Below are 18,544 nucleotides of genomic sequence, written 5' to 3'. Positions count from 1 at the left end.
AAAACATGCTGAGCAGAAGAAGACAGACTCAAAAGAGTACAGGTAGGATTCCATTCAGAGTAAATTCTGGAAGAAGCAAACTAATCTATAGTGACAGAAAGCAGACCAGTAGTTGCCTGGAGAAGGGATGTGGGGAGTAGATTGCAAAGGGGCATGAGGGAACTTTTGAACATTATAGAAATGCTCTATGTCTTGATTGTGGTGGTTACACAGGTGTAATTGTAAACATTTGTCAAAATTTATTGAACTGTATGCTTTTAAAAGGTGCATTTTATTGTATGTAAATTATAACACAATAAAGTTGGTTAAAAACCTAAAAAAAAAAAAAAAAAAGCCAAGTGCATAAGAGTTTATATAGGCAGTCCTTTCTTTTCACAGTAGTGTGGGATTGTAAACATGATCATGCACACTGCCGAAACTGTGTAAAGTGATCTTAATAAACGGGAAAGATTATGATCATTCTGTGACTTTTAGAATTTTTGTCAAAACTTTACAAATTCTCTTACTGTTGGTTATAAATGTATAGGTAAGTGAAAAAAGTAGTAAAGGTAATATTTATTTAGCACATTGTAATTTAAAACATTAAAAACATTGAGAACTAAAGTGTTTGATTTCTTTGCAAAATACTTATCAAGAGTAGTTTGAACAGGCTTGGCTTTTTTCTCATCATATAACTTAGGATACAGGACAATCTTTTCTATGTCTTGGCAAATTGTCATACTCTCTTCTAAGTTTGGATCACCTTCCAGCTCTTATCCTTTGAGCTTTTAAATTCATAAAATATCTCTGAGACTACCTTTAATGTAAAACTTTTTGCTGGCATCTGTTTCTCTGGGATATCTTTTTTTGTCACAACCATTTTTCTCATTTACGTCAATAAGTTCACCTTCACTTAGCTCCTTTGGCTGAATGTCTAAAGGCTCTTAACAGCAGTAGTGTCAACATTCCCACAGTCAGTTATTTCTTTTATAACTCTATTTACACTGGATTTGAATTTCACTTACAGCATACCACCTTTGCTTTTTTTTTTTTTCTGCACTTTTATCTTTATTGGCCGCTTTCTTCTATTTTTGTAAAATGTCACATGGGTTTATCACTGGGAGACAAGCAGGCAACACAACTCCATGCTTTCTTGTCTGTGTATGAACTGAATAACAGATGTACAGTGACCAATCACTGACAGATTTTAAAAGATGTGAGATGATTGGTCATTGATCATGATGCACATGTTATTTGCACGGTGATTTGTGGATTGAAGGGCTAGCCTCAAAGTTTGTACTTTATGTAGTTACCCAGAGTTAACACACTGTAGTAATGATATTTGAACTGTTGTTGGGGGACTGGTGTTATTTAACTAAACTAAACTGGTAATCCTATGGGGCAGTTCTACTCTGTCCTGTAGGGTTGCCATGAGTCGGAATCGACTCCATGGCACTGTTTTTTTTTTTTTTTAACTGGTAACTGGTATTTGTGCATATTGGAACCATTCAAAGCCAGGATTGCCTGCAAAGTATGTTACCTTTTGTGTAAGAAAGAAAAGAGAAATAAAAAATATATAAACATATCTTTTTTTCTTTTCTGAAAAGAAGCAGATGGAGGATAAACCAGAACCCAATGAAATTGACTATCTACAGTAGGTGGTATAAATGAGAGAAAAGGGATAGAGGAGGGAGTGACAATTTTCTGAGTATACTTTTTTGGTACAGTTTTGACTAATTATGCTAATGTTTTAACATTAAAAAAAAATACTAAACCAACAAAGATGGGGAAAAACTCTTAAATTTCATTTAATAGAAAAAAATGAACTTAACTGCATTTCAAATGAATAACATAACCACACACAACTAACTTTTGAACAGAGTACTTTTGAACATTTGAATACAGTAGTTAGACCATATACTCTCAGTCTAAATACAAACAGCTGCAACCAGATCTTAAACTCTACGTAATAGGTTGGTTTTTCACACTGATATGGGTATAGCAATTCTGAAACTGGTTTCTGTGTATTGCCAGATTGAGCAAATGAGTAAATATATGCATAATGTTGGGAGTCAGGGTTCTCACCATTGGAAAAGGAAGATACAAAAATGGAAGAGAGGAAAGGACCTGAACTGGAGATATCAGTATGAACTCGTGATTCTGAGGGTGCGTGTAGATATAGGTGTGTGTGTGTGTGTGTGTATTTCCTACCTCTGTCTGCTGAAAAGACCTAGAAACAGTGACACCCAATTAGCAATGAGTACACCTATCACCCAGATGTTGGTTTGTAAACACTATGCCCTCCCAAAAAGAAACAGGGCTTTTTGGATAAAAGTCTCAGCCTGGGGCTGAAACAGGGAAAGTAAAAAAGAAATAAAGAAAGAAAAACATGCATGAGCCATAAATGAATAAATAAAGAAGAGAAAGCTCTTTCTTACAGTATAACACCAACTCATAAGTATAGAATAAATTATTATAAATGGAGTTTAAAAATTACCTCTACTTCAGCGGGGGCTGAACCTAGTGACTTGCTTCTAATGAACAGAATACTGCAAAAGTGATGGGATGTCACTTCCAAAATTAGGTTTACAAAAAGATGTGGCTTCCATCTTGCTTACCCTCTCTGGCTCTCTTGTTCGCTTTGATGGGAGCCAGCTGCCATGTTTTGAGCTGCCCTAAGGAGAAGTCCCTGTGGCAAGGAACTGAAGGAGGCCTCTAGACAACATCCAGAAAGAAACTGGGGCCCTCACCCCAACAGCCCATGAGGAACTGAACCTTGACAATAATTATGTGAGTGAGCTTAGAAATGGAGCCTCCCTCAGTCAAGCCTTCAGACAAGACAGCAGCCCTAGCTGATACCTTGATTGCAGCTTTGTGAGAGGCTTTGAGGCAGAGGCACCTAGCAGAGCCATCAGATTCATGATCCACAAAACCTATGAGATAATAAATGTTTGTTGTTTTAAGCCACTAAATTTAGGGGAAATTTATGTTACACAGCAATAGATAACTAATATACTGCCAAAAATACGTAATCTGAATCTAGTCATGAAGGAACATAAAACAAACCCAAATTAAGGGGCATGCTACAAAATAAATGGCTTATAGTCTTTAAAAATTGCAATGTCATGAAAGACAAAGAAAGGCGGAGGAACTGTTTCAGATTAGAGGAAACTAAAGAGACATGACAACAAAGTGCAATATGTGTTCTGCACATGAAAATATATATATAATACAGGAAATTATTGGGGAAATTGCTGGAATTTGAATATGGACTGTAGATTAGATTGTATCCATATTAAACTTTCTGATTTTCATTATTGTCCTTCGCCTATGTAAAAAAAAAAGTTCTTGTTCTTAGGAAATACACAATGAAGTGTTTAGAAATGAAGCATGGTGTCTGCAACGTACTCTCAAAAAACTAAAATAATAATGTGTGTGTACATACGTGTATATATATACAGCAGTTGTAGTCGAGTCTATTCTGACTTATGGTTACCCCATGTGTTTCAGAGTAGAACTGTGTTCCATAGGGTTGCCTCTGGGTGGGTTCAAACTGCTGTCATGGAGATTACTTTCCACTTCTTTCATTATTAAGTCCTATTGAATCTATTTCCTAAATGCATCTCCAGTACACTCATTTATTTGTTTTTCCACTGCTACCGCTTGAATCCAAGGCAGCACCATTTCTTACCAGACACATTGGCAGTCTCCCTACTTCCATTTGTAACTCTTATAAATTCATTCTCCACAGAGCAGCCAGAGCGATCTTTTAAATATTCAAATTCTATCTTGGCATTGCCTTATTTAAAACCGTTCAATGGCTCCTAAGTACAAGGGTACTTAGAATAAAATATTTAGTATGGCTAATAACGCTCTGCCTACCTCATTAGCCTCAATGAATTATTTTCCATTTCTAGCCTCCATAACCCTTTTCAATTGATTGAGTCTCACCTTCCTTTTTTTTGGATACTTACATATCTGTCTAACCACTTCTTTACTTTCTTTATTGCCTAGCTAATTTCTACCCATCCTTCAAATCTTACTTTAAATGTCACTGCCTGAAATAAGCCTTCCCTGGCCCTTTAGACTAGGCCAAGTCTGTCTAATACAAGTTTTCTTTTTTTTTTTTAGCACCCATGTATTTTTCTTTTGTAGCATTTATTACACTTGTAAAACACCATATCTTAATGTAGATGCCCATTAAGGCAGGAGTTGTATCTGCTCTGTTCACTGCTGCATCCTTGGCACCTAGAACAATGTCTTGTATGCAGTTAATAATAATTGTTAATAATATTATAAAGCAGTTAATAATATTTGTTATATAAATGAATGAACAAGTCACCCATACTAGACTTGGGGCAGTGTTTATTTTGTTCTCAGGTAAGCTCTCCCAACATGTATACTGCAGAGAGTGGAAGCCTAAGCTTATGCAGAGGTGGCTTAGTCTTAGGGTACAGGGCAGAAGGAACTGCAATATAGTATGAGAACAGAGCACACTGTATCTCTTATTTTTCAAAAGCGTATGAAATATACAAAAATCAATCATTTTTCTCTACACTAAGAATGAAAAATTAGAAAATGAAATTAGAAAACAATACTATTTCTAATAACATAAAAATTTAGGATTATTTAATAAAAGGTAATATGACATCTACACTGAAAACTATAAAACATTGCTGAGAGAAGTTAAAGAACACCTAAATTATTAGAAAGATATACCTGGCTCATGAATTGAAAGTCTCAACATTGTTGAGATGACAGTCTACACACACACACACACACACACACACACACACACACACACAATTGATCAACAGATTCAATGCAATCCCATTTAAAATCCCAGGAAGATTTTCACCCCTGGAAATTGACAAGATGATTTTCATTTATTTGGAAAGACAAAGGACCAAGGAGAGTCAAAATAGTCCTGGAAAATAGGGTTGGTGGACTTACCTACCTGACTTGAAGACTTACGGTAAAAGCTAGAACATTCAAGACAGTGTGGTATCAGCAAAGAGATAGACATATAGATCAATGGAATGTGACAGAGAGTCCAGAAATAGATCCACATGGACCAGTCAAATGACTTTCACAAGGAAGTAAAAGTAATTAAATATAAAAAGGAAAATCTTTCCAACAAATAATTCTGGAGAAACTGAGCATTCTCATGATAAAATAAAGAACCTCATGCCCTACCTCATACCACATACAAAAATCAATTTGTGTGTAAATCAGACCTCAATTTTTTTTAAGGTAATAGAAAATAAGGGTCAACTGGTGTCAAATAAGTGCCCTTTGCTCACCAGGAATATTCCTACCTCCCCTAATATACTGCCAGAGCAAAGTATTACACAAAATAGAGCCAGCATATGCAAGTGACACATATTTGTCTCAGATGCTTACCTTTTCTTGGATTCCAAGCTTTAGCTGTTGTTGTTATTGTTGTTAGGCGCTGTCAAGTTGGTTCCAACGCATAGCAACCCCATGTACAAAAGAACAAAACATAGCCCAGACCTGCGCTGTGGTATTTTGAGTGCCTTGCAACCTGAGGGGCTCATCTCGTGGCACTATATTAGACAATGGTCTGCTGCTATTCATAAGGTTTTCACTGATCAGTTTTTTCAGAAGTAGACTGCCAGGTCCTTCTTTCTAGTTTGTCTTAGTTTGGAAGCTCCACTGAAACCTGTCTACCAAGGGTGACCCCTTCTGGTATTTGAAATACTGGTGGCAAAGCTTCCAGTATCACAGCAACATGCAAGCCACCATAGTACAACAAACTGATAGACACATGGTGGCTTTAGTAGATTCTTCAGTTGAGTATCAGAAATCCAGGTTGAAGATGCCAAATTATCAGGTTTGCTGAATTCTTTTTAGAGACCAACACCCAGATTGCATTTATAATAAAATTAACATAGCTTAGATAAACTACAGAATCCATGCCAGTATGGAACCCTACTGTGAATAACCAGTGAATAACCAGACACATTTTTATGCATCTCCCTATCAAGATGTATTGATAATTGCTGGTGACTGGAATGTGAAAGTTGGAAACAAAGAAGATGGATTGGTAATTGGAAAATACAGCCTTGGTGATAGAAATGATGCGAGAAATCACATTACAGAATTTTGCAAGATCAACCACTTCTTCATTTTAAGTACCCTTTTCAACTATGTAAACAGTTACTATACTTGTGGAGCTCACTGAATGGAAAACACAGGAATCAAATCTGCATCTGCAGAAAGAGACGATGGAGAAGCTCGATATCATCAGTCAGAACAAGGCCAGGGGCCACCTGTGGAACAGACCATCAATTACTCATATGCAAGTTCAAGTTGAAACTGAAGAAAATTAAAACAAGTCTGCGAGAGCCAAAATACGACCTTGAGTATATCCCACCTGAATTTGGAGACCATCTCAAAAATAGATTTGACACATTGAACGCTAATGACTAACAACCAGATGAGTTTGGGATAACATCAAGGACATTATACATGAAGAAAGCAAAAGGTCATTAAAAAGACAAGAAAGACAGAAAATACCAAATGGAAGTCGGAAGAGACTCTGAAATTGCTCTTGAACATAGAGTAGCTAAAGTGAATGGAAGAAATGATGAAGCAAAAGAGCTGAACAGAAGATTTCAAAGGGCAGCTCCAGAAGACAAAGTAAAGTATTATAATGAAACATACAAAGACCTAGATTTAGAAAACCAAAGGGAAAAAACACACTCAGCATTTCTCAAGCTGAAAGAACTGAAGAGAAAATTCAAGCCTCCAGTTGCAATTCTGAAGAATTCTGTAGGTAAAATATGGAATGATGCAAGAAGCTTCAAAAGCAGGAGGAAGGAATACACAGTCACTGTACCAAAAAGAATTAGTTGAAGTTCAACCATTTCAGGAGGTAGCATATGATCAAGAATGGTCTTGAAGGAAGACGTTCAAGCTGCACCGAAGGCATTGGCAGAAAACAAGTTTCCAGGAATTGACAAAGTATCAACTGAAATGTTTCAACAAACAGATGCAGCGCTGGAGGTGCTCACTTGACTATGCCAAGAAATTTAGAAGACAGCTACCTGGTCAACCAACTGGAAGAGATCCATATTTGTGCCCATTCCAAAGAAAGGTGATCCAAAAGAAGGTGGAAATTATCAAATAATATCATTAATATCACACTTCAGTAAAATTATGCTGAACATAATTCAAAAACGGTTGCAGCAGTACATCAACAGGAAACTGCCAGAAATTCAAGCCAGATTCAGAAGAGGATGTGGAACCTGGGATATCATTGCTGATGTCAGATGGATCTTGGCTGAAGGCAGAGAATACCAGAAAGGTGTTTACCTGTGTTTTATTGACTACGCAAAGGCATTTGACTCTGTGGATCATAACAAATATGGATAACACTGTGAAGAATGGGAATTCCAGAACACTTAATTGTGATCATGCAGAACCTGTACAGAGATCAAGAGGGAGTCATTTGAACAAAACAAGGGGATACTGCATGTTTTAAAATTAGGAAATGTGTGTGTCAGGGTTGTATCCTTTCACCATACTTATTCAATCTGTATGCTGAGAAAAATAATCCAAGAAGCTGGACCATACAAAGAAGAACATGGCACCAGGATTGGAGGAAGACTCATTAACAACCTGTGATATGCAAATGACACAACCTTGCTTGCTGAAAGTGAAGAGGACTTGAAGCACTTACAGATGAAGATCAAAGATTACAGCCTTTAGTATGGATTACACCTCAACATAAAGAAAACAAAAATCCTCACAACTGGACCAATAAGCAACATCATGATAAATGGAGAAAATATTGAACTTGTAAAGGATTTCATTTTACTTGGATACACAATCAATGCCCATGAAAGCAGCAGTCAAGAAATCAAATGACTCATTGCATTGGGCAAATCTGCAGCAAAAGACCTCTTTAACGTGTTTTAAAAAAAACAAAATGTCACCATGAGGACTAAGGTGCTCCTGATCCAAGCCATGGTGTCTTCAATCACCTCATATGGATGGGAAAGCTGGACAATGAGTAAGCCAGACCGAAGAAGAATTGATACCTTTAAATTACAGTGTTGGTGAAGAATACTGAACATACCATGGACTGCCAGAAGAAATAACAAGTCTGTCTTGGAAAAAGCATAGCCAGAGTGCTCCTTAGAAGTGAAGATGGCAAGACTTTGTCTCATGTTATCAGAAGGGACCAGTCTCTGGAGAAGGACATCATGCTTGGCAAGGTAGAGAGAGGGTCAACGAAAAAGAAGAAGACCCTCAACGAGATGAATTGACACAGTGGCTGCAACAATGGGCTCAAACATAACAACAATTGTAAGGATGACGCAGGATGGGGCAGCGTTTTGTTGTTCATAGGGTCGCTATGAGTCAGAACTGACTCTACGACACCTAACTATAACAACAATTGATATTCTTTTTTTCATGACTTACCAGTAACTCTCTTTTCATTCTTTTCAGAGTTTTTGTATTACTTTAGCTAATTTGTTTTCCAAAGGTAACTGTTTCCTTTTCTTTTTGGGAGGAAGAGGTTTCTATTTTAGATTGTGAGCTTCCAATTCACTAGTGTTCCCCTAATCAGTCAAATATTCAATATATCATTGACAGTGGAATAACTATATAACAGGTCATTCTGTATGCAAATGTTATTCCATAAGTTTTAAAGTGTTTGTAAACTGCAGGTTCAGTGAAATGCTGTGCTAACGTTATTTGGATCCATTTGTGCAATCACCTGATTACAAGGAGTAGTCCATATCCAGAATTTTATGCTAGCTCAAATTCACTTAAAGCATTTGCATTGGCCTAAGTTGCCAAGCCTTAAATAGGTCATAGGAGAGAGGCTCTATTTTTACTCTAACAAACAATGGAGTGGACAAGGATGGAGAAACAAAATACAGGCTAACTTTTGGTGGTTCTCATAATGTAGTTTGAGGAGCAAAGTTCAGAGTGAGAAAGAGACTGGAACACTCAGTCATAAGAAACCTGTCAGTGAAACAATAATTTTCAAGGTTAGGACTAGCAACTTCCATTAGTCTTATTCTTAGATTTGTTGAAATCATAGGTTAACTTTATCAGCCAGATTTTTTTTGCTGTGAGAAAAGGTTTCTCAAATAGACAAAAAGAAAAATGCATGTGCTGAGTAGAAGTGATATAACAGTAAGATGTGCATCTTTTATATTATAATTATAAAAAGAAAATCTAAGAGAATACGGAAAACATAATTTAAAAATTGTCAGAAATTTACTTCCTTTACTTCCGGGTCTAAAAATGGTACACACCAACATTCAGAGAAATTTTCTGATAAAGTCTAAATATCTCTCTTCCTACCATTTCCTTTCCACCCAACAGTGGGTTGAATCAAGATTCCCCCCCCTTTGTCAACACAATTTGAATATTGAAGCAAATTATGAAATATAATAATCAAAACACATTACAATGGCCTAAACCAAAAAACCAAACCAATTGCCATAGAGTTGATTCAGACTCATGGCAACCCCTGTGTGTCAGAGTAGAACTGTGCTCATAGGGTTTTCGGCGGATGAAACTCTTCTGAAGTAGATCACAGGCCTTTTTTCAGAGGTGGGTTCCAACAACCAACCTTCTGGTTAGCAGCCAAGCATGGTAGGGAGGGCCCTACCATGGCTTGTTGTTGTTAGGTGCCCTGGAGTCAGTTTTGACTCATAGCGACCCTGTGTACAACAGAACGAAACACTGCCCGGTCCTGCACCATCTTCACAATCCTTGCTATGTTTGAAACCATTGTTGCTGCCACCGTGTCAATCCATCTCATTGAGGGTCTTTCTCTTTTTTGCTCACTCTCTAGTTTACCAAGCATGATGCCCTTCTCCAGGGAATGGTGCCTCCTGGTGACATGTCCAAAGTACATGAGACAATGTCTCGCCATCCTTGCTTCTAAGGAGCACTTTGGCTGTACTTCTTCCAAGAGAGATTTGTTTGTTCTTCTGGCAGTCCATGGTATATTCAATATTCTTCACCAACACCATAATTCAAAGGCATCAATTCTTCTTCGGTCTTCCTTATTCATTGTACAGCTTTTGTATGCATATGAGGTTAATTGAAAACAGCATGGCTTAGGTCAGGTGCACCTTAACCCTCAATGTGACATATTTGCCTTTTAACACTTGAAAGAATTCTTTTGCAGCAGATTTACCCAATGCATACATCATTTGACTTCTTGACTGCTGCTTCCATGAGCGTTGATTGTGGATGTAAGTAAAATAAAATCCTTTATAACTTCAATACTTTCTCCATTTATCATGATGTTGCTTAATGGTCCAGTTGTGAGGATTTTTACTTTCTTTATGTTGAGGTGTAATCCATACTAAAGGCTGTAATCTTTGATCTTTATCAGTAAGTGCTTTGAGTCCTCTTCATTTTCAGCAAGCAAGGTTGTGCCATTTGCATATCACAGGTTGTTAATGAGTCTTCTTCCAATTCTGATGCCACATTCTTCTTCGTATAGTCCAGCTTCTCAGATTATTTTCTCAGCATACAGATTGAATAAGTATGGTGGAAGGATACAACCCTGAAGAACACTTTTCCTGACTTTAAACCATGCAGTATCCCTTTGTTCTGTTGGAAAGACTGCCTCTTGGACTATGTACAGGTTCTGCATGAACACAATGAAGTGTTCTGGAATTCCCATTCTTCGCAATATTATCCATAGTTTATTATGATCCACACAGTCAAACGCCTTTGCATAGTCAATGGAACACAGGTAAACATCTTCCTAGTATTCTCTGCCTTCAGCCAAGATCCATCTGACATCAGCAATGATATCCCAGGTTCCACATCCTCTTCTGAATCTGGCTTGAATTTCTGGAAGTTCCCTGTCGATGTACTGTTGCAACCGTTTTTGAATTATCTTCAGCAAAACTTTACTTGAGTGTGATATTAATGATATTATTTGATAATTTCCACATTCTGTTGGATCACTTTTCTTTGGAATGGGCACAGATATGGATCTCTTCCAACTGGCTGGCCAGGTAGCTTTTTTCCAAATTTCTTGGCATAGATCAGTGAGCACTTCCAGCATTGTATCATTTGTTGAAGCATCTCGATACTTTGTCAATTCCTGGAGCCTTGTTTTTTGCCAATGCCTTCAGTGCATCTTGGACTTCTTCCTTCAATACCATCAATTATTGATCATATGATACCTCCTGAAATGGTTGAATTTTGACCAATTCTTTTGGGTACAATGACTCTATGTATATTCCTTCCATCTCTTTTGATGCTTCCTATGTCGTTCAATGTTTTGCCTACCATGGCCTACCAAGCCCTAAATGGTGCAGCCCCTCTGATATTCCAGCCGTCTCTGACCACTGTCCCTCAAGTTCACCACATCCCAAACAACTTTCTCATCTTAGTGCCTTTGACCTTGCTGCCTGAAATGGTTTTCCCTAAGATATTCAAAAGTAGTTCATGCTGGAAGAAAACTCACTTGTGATTGGACTTAAATTTCCTCAAGCATTTCTCACTTTGGAGGGTGGATTCTGGTCCAAGCAATCAGACTCACCCGCTTTCCCTGAGGGGATTCCTCCAGTGAGGTTACTATTCGGTCCTGAGGAGTAGGACAATTCCCTGGAATTGTGGGATATGACATCATAGAGTTACAGTTATCCTGAAACCTGGGGCCTAGAGCTGGGTAGAGATCTGCTGTGAAAGAATCCAAGAAACGGCCATTTTTGGATCTCCGGCAGGTAAAAACAAGCACAAATAATGCAGTCAGGAAGAATAAAAATAAGTAAGGCTAAGGCAATTACCAAATAGAAATCAGTTTTGGAATCAGTGTGTAACCTTGCAGAGTGGTCGCTGAGGTCTGGCAGCGCCTTCTGTAGACTGTCTGCGAAGACCAGAGCAGCGTGGCGGTGGCCGAAAGGGCTGCTGTCCTCTGTCGCGCACAGAGACCAATAGGCGCTTGCAGGCAGGACGCGTCTCTGTTGCCCAAGGCTCGCGCCATGCGCACCTCGCCTGTGGGCAGCCCCGGGCTGGGCTCACTGGCTTGCAGCACGTGGTAGGACAGCCAGGCGTTGGGCCCCGAGTCTTAGGCCACCGGCACCACTTTGGTGATCAGGGAGCCCGGCTGCGCAGCGCGCGGCGCTGTGTGGAAGACCGCCCAACCGTCGGGCCCCAGCGCCAGCTACCTCACCCTGGGAGCGTTGTCTTTGCGGTGGCCCACCAGCACGCGCAGGCTCGTGTAGGCGCTGAGCGTAGGTGAGCCCTGGTCACACGCCTGCAGCGTCAGCTCGAAGGTGCGCAGCTGCTTGTGGTTGAAGGCGCGCTGCGCGAACACCACCCCGCCCTGCGCGCTCACAGACACGTGAGACAACAGCGCCCGCGGCTCCAGGTAGCTGGCTGCTATGGAGTTGTAGACCATTCGGACATAATTCGGGATCTGAGGCGCGTACGTGTGCGATGGCGGCACCCGGTGGGTTTTTCTCAGCCAAATGGATTATGTAGGATGCCGTTTGCATCCGTGATGTGCAGGGTGACGCTTTGCTGGAGGAGAGAGGCGGCTTGCACCTGTCGGTGGCTGTGATGGTGATATTGTACTCCGAGGTCAGCTCCTGGTCCAAGGTCTCATCTGTTACAAGCTTGTAGTAAGTACTGGCTAAAGATTCAATTCTGAAAGGTGCAGTTTCTTGTATCAGACACGTGATCTCCCTGTTTTCTCCGGAATATGGATCCTGTGTTTTAAACAATGATTACTATCTGAGGTGCAGAACCTTCGGGAATCATTGTGAAAATAGAAGTAAAAATCACCTCTGGGACATTGTCATTATCGTTTAGAATTTCGATCTCAACAGTGTACTGGGCAACCAGTCCACCCCCTGTCCGTTGCTTCCAAAACCGTGGTATGTTTTTTTATCTCTTCGAAGTCCAATGTACTTGTTTTCATTTCTCCACTATTGTGATCAAGGCCAGACTGGGTTGGGACACTCTGGGCTGCAAAGACACACATGACCTCTGTGTTGACGAACTCATCTGGATTTGTGGCCCTCACCGGCACCACGGAGGTGCGCGGGGGACACGTTTCCTGAAGGCTGACCCTGCGCACGTCCCAGTTGAACACGGGGTGTGGGGGGCGGGGGGCGGCTGGTATCATTGGCGTCAACTACCAGGATCAGGATCTAAGCGGTTCCACTTCAGGGTCGGGTCCTCGCCATCCAAGGCTGTCTGAACTAATCAATGGAAGATCTGCTTTTTCTGATCTAGCGTCTTCTCTAACACAAGTTCAACGAATTCCTTTCCACTATTGCTTGCTTTTATTTTGAAGGCAAATATAGAGTTGATGCTAAGATGGTAATTTTGTAAGGAATTGGTTCCAACATCTGGATCCTGCAGAAGTTCTGTTGCAAATCTTGCTTCAGGCTGGGTCAACTTAGAGATGTTTAAAAACATTCCTGCTGAACAACAGTGGTGCGGTGGTTAAAGCGCTTGGCTGCTAAGCGAACAGTCGGCAGTTTGAACCCACCAGCAGCTCCGTGGGAAAAAGATGTAGCAACCTGCTTCTGTAAAGATTTACAGCTTTGGAAACCATATGGGGTCACTATGATTGGACTGGAGGGCAGTGGGTTTGTTTTTTTGGGGGGGGTGGCGTTGCTTAAAGGGGGGGACATTATCGTTCACATCCTGAGTCTCTATGTTAATGTGAAAAACATTTAAAAGATTTTCAACTGCCATTTCTAAACGTGCAGTACAAACTATGTTTGGGGGATATATCTGCTCCCAGTCCATTCTGTCACTCACAAGTAAGTCTCTGCTTTCCTCACTCAGGTCGAAGTACTCATTTTCAGCTTAACTCACAGCTTCTGAGTGGGTAAGTCCGGGACACTGAACCCCAGATTCTTGGCAAGGTTTCCCCACCACCGAGCCCTTGGCCAGCTGCTCTGGGACTGAGTAGCGGATCTGCTGGGCAAATGACCAGCAGGACAAAAACAGCAGGAAAGGAAACAGTACTTGCCTCGGTCCCACTCCTTCCAGTGCTGTTCCCCATCTCTTCCCAGTCGGTGTTGCTGCTGCTTCAGCCCAGATAAGATCCTTTTCAAATATGGTTGGGTTATAGGGTCTGTAGCCAAGAAGCAGCAGAACTAATTGTGAGTAAATCCGTGTGTGCCAGGTAGAGATTTTTAGAATTGCGAGTCACAATAGTACTATTCCGGGTCTGCTTTCTGCTTTGCACTCTGTCTGATTAGGAAAGCCACCAAGAGGGAATCTTAACAGATCTTTTCACTTATCTCTGTTTCCCCATTGGCAGACAGCGGTGCTCTCAGTCCTTACTCCAGAACTGCAGCCTGAGGAAATCAGAGCACCCCAGAGGTTCTGGAGCAATTTGCAAGTTGAAAGGCAGTAGTACAATCTTGTTCACACAGTTTTTCCTGGGAATTTATACCCTCAGTGTCCCCAGCATTTGAAGTCAAAGCAATCACTTCTTTTTATTTCATCTTGACTTTCAAGAACATTTTTAGGCTAAAAATCAATTATTCTTTCTTTTCTGATGGGAAGGCTTTATTTATTTATTTTTTCACATAACAGTGTCTCAGGATGAACCATTGGCTGACTCTTCAGATGCTAGTATATAGGAAGCTTCTAAGAAGTCTCACAATCAATATGCAACTCTTATGTACTGAGACATCTATTTTCAAAATTTGACAAATGTCCGGTTTCTTAGCTTTGGGTAGATAAGAGTTGGCTCTTATTAGGCATTTCTTATTGAGAGAAAGCATATGTAAAATAATTGGTTTTGCACTATGATTCTTTTTTCAGGAGACCACTTTCTAATCATTAAACTCAAGTGTTTTATTGAGTAATTAGAAGGTAGCAAACCTTCCTTCCAACTGTGTGAAATGCTTCACACTAAAAGATGAATTAGGAAATTATACAGGTCCTCAATGATATTACACATAGTAGATCTTTGTATAACTTCTCTAAGAGAAATTGTGGAGGTACCAATTTTTTGTGCATATAGATTAATTATTTCATTTGACTCTGTGGTCCCATGACAATTCCTTCACATTTTCATGAACCAGAGCTCTTCTCGTAAGGTATCCAGAAACTTCATCCTCTATAAAATATTTTTTTCAATTATGTTTGCCATAGGCTATTTTTTGCCATCAGTATTTTAAGAATGTGTCATAAACAGTGTGCTCTGTTGTTGGTAACTTTTTATTAGGTATGGTTTCCTAAAAATGAACTCAAAGTGTAACATTAGAGAATAAGTCTGTCTCTTGCCTAAGATATAGACCATTAGTTGGACCAACATCCCTTCACAACTATGGGTTTGCTTTTTGAACCTGTTATCTTACTTGAGGAAAAAGCGATTTTTTTTCACCAGAAGTATTAAATTCCTAATCACAGCTATACTCTTACAGATCACTGAGAAAATAGTGCACTCATTTATCATTATCCTTCTAATTCATTTTAAAATGGTCTATGAATCAAGTTGTATAGTCTCATCAAGTTTGCTTCAAGGAGCATGGTATCTTTTCTAGAATGACAGTGAGAAAGAGTGTCTTCTGACTAATTAAACTCCAATTCTAGGTGCTGTAAAACAGTGGATGGGCTTAGCTTCTTCTCTTTTTAAGTTATAGCTGAACACTTTGATTGATTAGATGAAGTGAATACAACCATGACACATAGGAAGACAAGCAAAGTCCTTGATACTGATGACATATAATTTCATTATTGGAACCAGAAGAAATGTAAACATCCAAACCTCTTGCCTAGTTACTCTCAGAAAAAAAAATTTATCAACAAATATTGTAAAGCTAAGATTGGTATTTTGTGCAGCCAAAACCAAATAACTCCAACTTTCAGGTTTCGGTAGTCCATTTTCCAGTTGAATCATCCTAGCAATTGCATTGGGGGGTAAACTACTCCTTTAAAATAAGAAGTTTAATAGGGCCCTTGTTTAGGTTACTTTATGGTTCAGATAGAAAAAAAACGAACACTCATAAAATGGTCTCATCCAAATCAATCTTTCCCCTTTCTTTATGGTCTGCAACTGTGGCTTCTCAATCAAGAATGTGTCTGAGCACTTAAGATTTGTAAACTATCTTTTGCAAAAATTTTAAAACACAGTTTTGTTTCCATCCACAGTTCATCCCATTGTACTACCTGGAGAAGCACATAAATAATTATTACTTTTACCAAGAGACTGTCAAGCCTGCGGACGTTGGAAGCATGAGTCCTTTTTCTATCAACAATAAAAATGGCTACTGTTAATTGGTAAGTACATAGTATGAACCACATGGCCTGTATGTTAGCCCTAGTCCTCACCACATCTTTTCAAATTAGGAATTATATTTTGATAAAGCTTAAAGAGATTAAATAAATTGTCAGAGGTCATACAGGAAGTTACCTAATTGCACACTCGATGTTCTTTCTATCATACTACATCTGAAAATTTAGAATACTAGTACCAAGCAATCCCGAGATCACATATATTGTTCATTCATTCAATAACTAGTTAATGAGGCCTATTCAACTCAAGCACTGGTGTCACAGTGGTTAAGTGCTCAGCTGCTAACCAAGAAGTTGGCAGTTCAAATCTACCAGCTGCTCCTTGGAAACCGTATGGGGCAGGTCTACTGTGTCCTATAGGGTTACTATGAGTCAGAATCGACTTAACAACAATGGGTTTGTTTTGTGTTTTTTGTATTCGACTCAAACTGAAAGCATAGTTGAGATCATTGATATCTGATATCTAGTCTAAGGAGCATATCTATTCATTGCCCTAGCTCTCAATGATTTGTCCCTAAATCAAATTAGGTGAAGAGATCAGCATAACTGGACCAGGTTAGCTTAGCTTCCCAAATAATTTATTTTCATGTACATCTTTTATTTTGCATTAACCACCAGGAGAAATGGACACGTGATAAACATTTTGATAGCCCCCACGAAACCACAGGGAAGGCATTGTCCTCTCTTCCCCACAATATTACATACAGAGAGCTCTATTTATTAAATTCCATTTGGAACTTAATGTCAGTACAAAGTTTGCATGATTTTTTGACAAGTTGAAATGCTTCCTTTTTAAAAGTCAGACAAGGAGAACCATAAAATCTGTATTTTCTTTTTTTGCCTTTGTTGCGGAGAAGCAGAAAGTAATCTCAGTGGCAGTAACTGCCTCATTTTAGGGCCATTTGATTATTTTTCATTCTCTAAGAGGTTTCTAATGTCTCTTTTAAGTCTTGGTTTTAACTCTTTTATTTTTTTAAAGTAGATAGTCAATATATAAAGACAAAAGAAAGAGTAATTTGGATATTATGGTTCCCTACGCTTTTACAAACTTGACCAAAAGAAATCAGGCTTCTTACAGGTTCCAGCAACTCTTTCCCAAGAGACCTTAACATTCAATTTTTGTTAAACATTCTACAATAAGCATAAAGTTCTTAGTTAACACTTAGAATCTTTGCACTTTCCAGAAAATTTTCCATGTGTGGGATAAAAGTTATGGGAAACTTAACACAGGAAGCAGAGAGAATTATGGCAAATTCACCACAGTACCAAAAATGTACTCAAAACAAAATTGGTTAATTGTCAGTATTCCACAAAGTCATCATTAAGTTCACTGGTGCAAGTAAAATGGGCAACAAAAAAAAAAAAAAAAGAGTCTAACCTGAAAATGCATAGACATTGTATTCCTGAAATTTATAACAGAGGTGAAAATATAATTCTTTCAGTTTTTTCCTCATGATACTACATTGTTCGCATATTTCAGTAAGAAAGTTTTCAATGTATAAGAAATAAATCACTTGGAAGTTCATTAATGGTTTAATACCATGAAATGACTTAAGACACTGAGAAAGCATAAATGTATGTATCCCTAATGGCCAAGAAGAATTACTGAACTTTAAAATAAACCAAATGCACTTTATGAATTTGTTAGGGATCTCAAGTGAAGCCACTCTATTTACAAAAGTTTATAAAAATTTTGTCTATACTTTCCATTGAATTAGATTTATTCCTTTTGGAAGAATGACATCAGAGCTCAACAAAACTGTTGCATGACCAGTAAAAAAGAAAAACAAATTAAAATCAAGAACACTGTTGTAGTTGATAAATTTAAAAAGTAAACCCTGGTGGCGTAGTGGTTAAGTGCTACAGCAGCTAACGAAAAGGTCGGTAGTTTCAATTCACCAGGCGCTCCTTGGAAACTCCATGCGGGCAGTTCTACTCTGTCCTATAGGGTCGCTATGAGTCGGAATCGACTCCACGGCAAAGGGTTTTTTTTTATAGAGTAGTAACATAGAAGTTTGTACTACTTTATAAATTCCACAATATACAAATTATCTACATTAAGAGATATTTTGCAATATATCTGACGTGGACTCACCTGAATTAATGCATGATTGTCTTTGGAAAACACCGAATCCCCTGACAGCAAAAGAGGCTCGCTTTTCTCACAGCTCTCCGGGCCGATTAGCTTGTCAGCGTAGTTGGGCTGAGGGAAGATCAGGTGACTCTTCCGCGAGTCCGCGGTGAGGGAGACCTCGTGAGAATAGGTCTGCAGGAAGGCCTGCAC

The 18,544-nt window shown here is 39.0% G+C and overlaps 2 protein-coding genes and 1 pseudogene across 5 annotated transcripts in view; all 3 read right to left on the bottom strand.

The window, feature by feature from the left end:
* LOC101354188 (protocadherin gamma-C4) overlaps positions 1-18,544 on the bottom strand; it is a 168,077-nt gene that overhangs the window by 62,955 nt on the left and 86,578 nt on the right. The gene's annotated exons all lie outside the window — the stretch shown is intronic.
* On the bottom strand, positions 11,155-13,123 carry LOC105756524 (protocadherin gamma-B4-like; annotated as a pseudogene).
* The window catches only part of LOC105756523 (protocadherin gamma-A11-like), a 12,822-nt gene continuing 12,488 nt past the window's right edge, over positions 18,211-18,544 (bottom strand). Inside the window, exon 2 of the mRNA XM_023735627.1 lies at positions 18,211-18,538. Within this exon, the coding sequence (XP_023591395.1) occupies positions 18,281-18,538 (258 nt within the window). The 3' untranslated portion in view covers positions 18,211-18,280. The remainder of the gene's footprint in view (positions 18,539-18,544) is intronic.

This window comes from Trichechus manatus, unplaced genomic scaffold, assembly GCF_000243295.1.
Source record: "Trichechus manatus latirostris isolate Lorelei unplaced genomic scaffold, TriManLat1.0 scaffold00080, whole genome shotgun sequence".
Lineage (NCBI taxonomy): Eukaryota > Metazoa > Chordata > Mammalia > Sirenia > Trichechidae > Trichechus > Trichechus manatus.
This window is presented reverse-complemented; position numbering and strand designations above follow the sequence as displayed.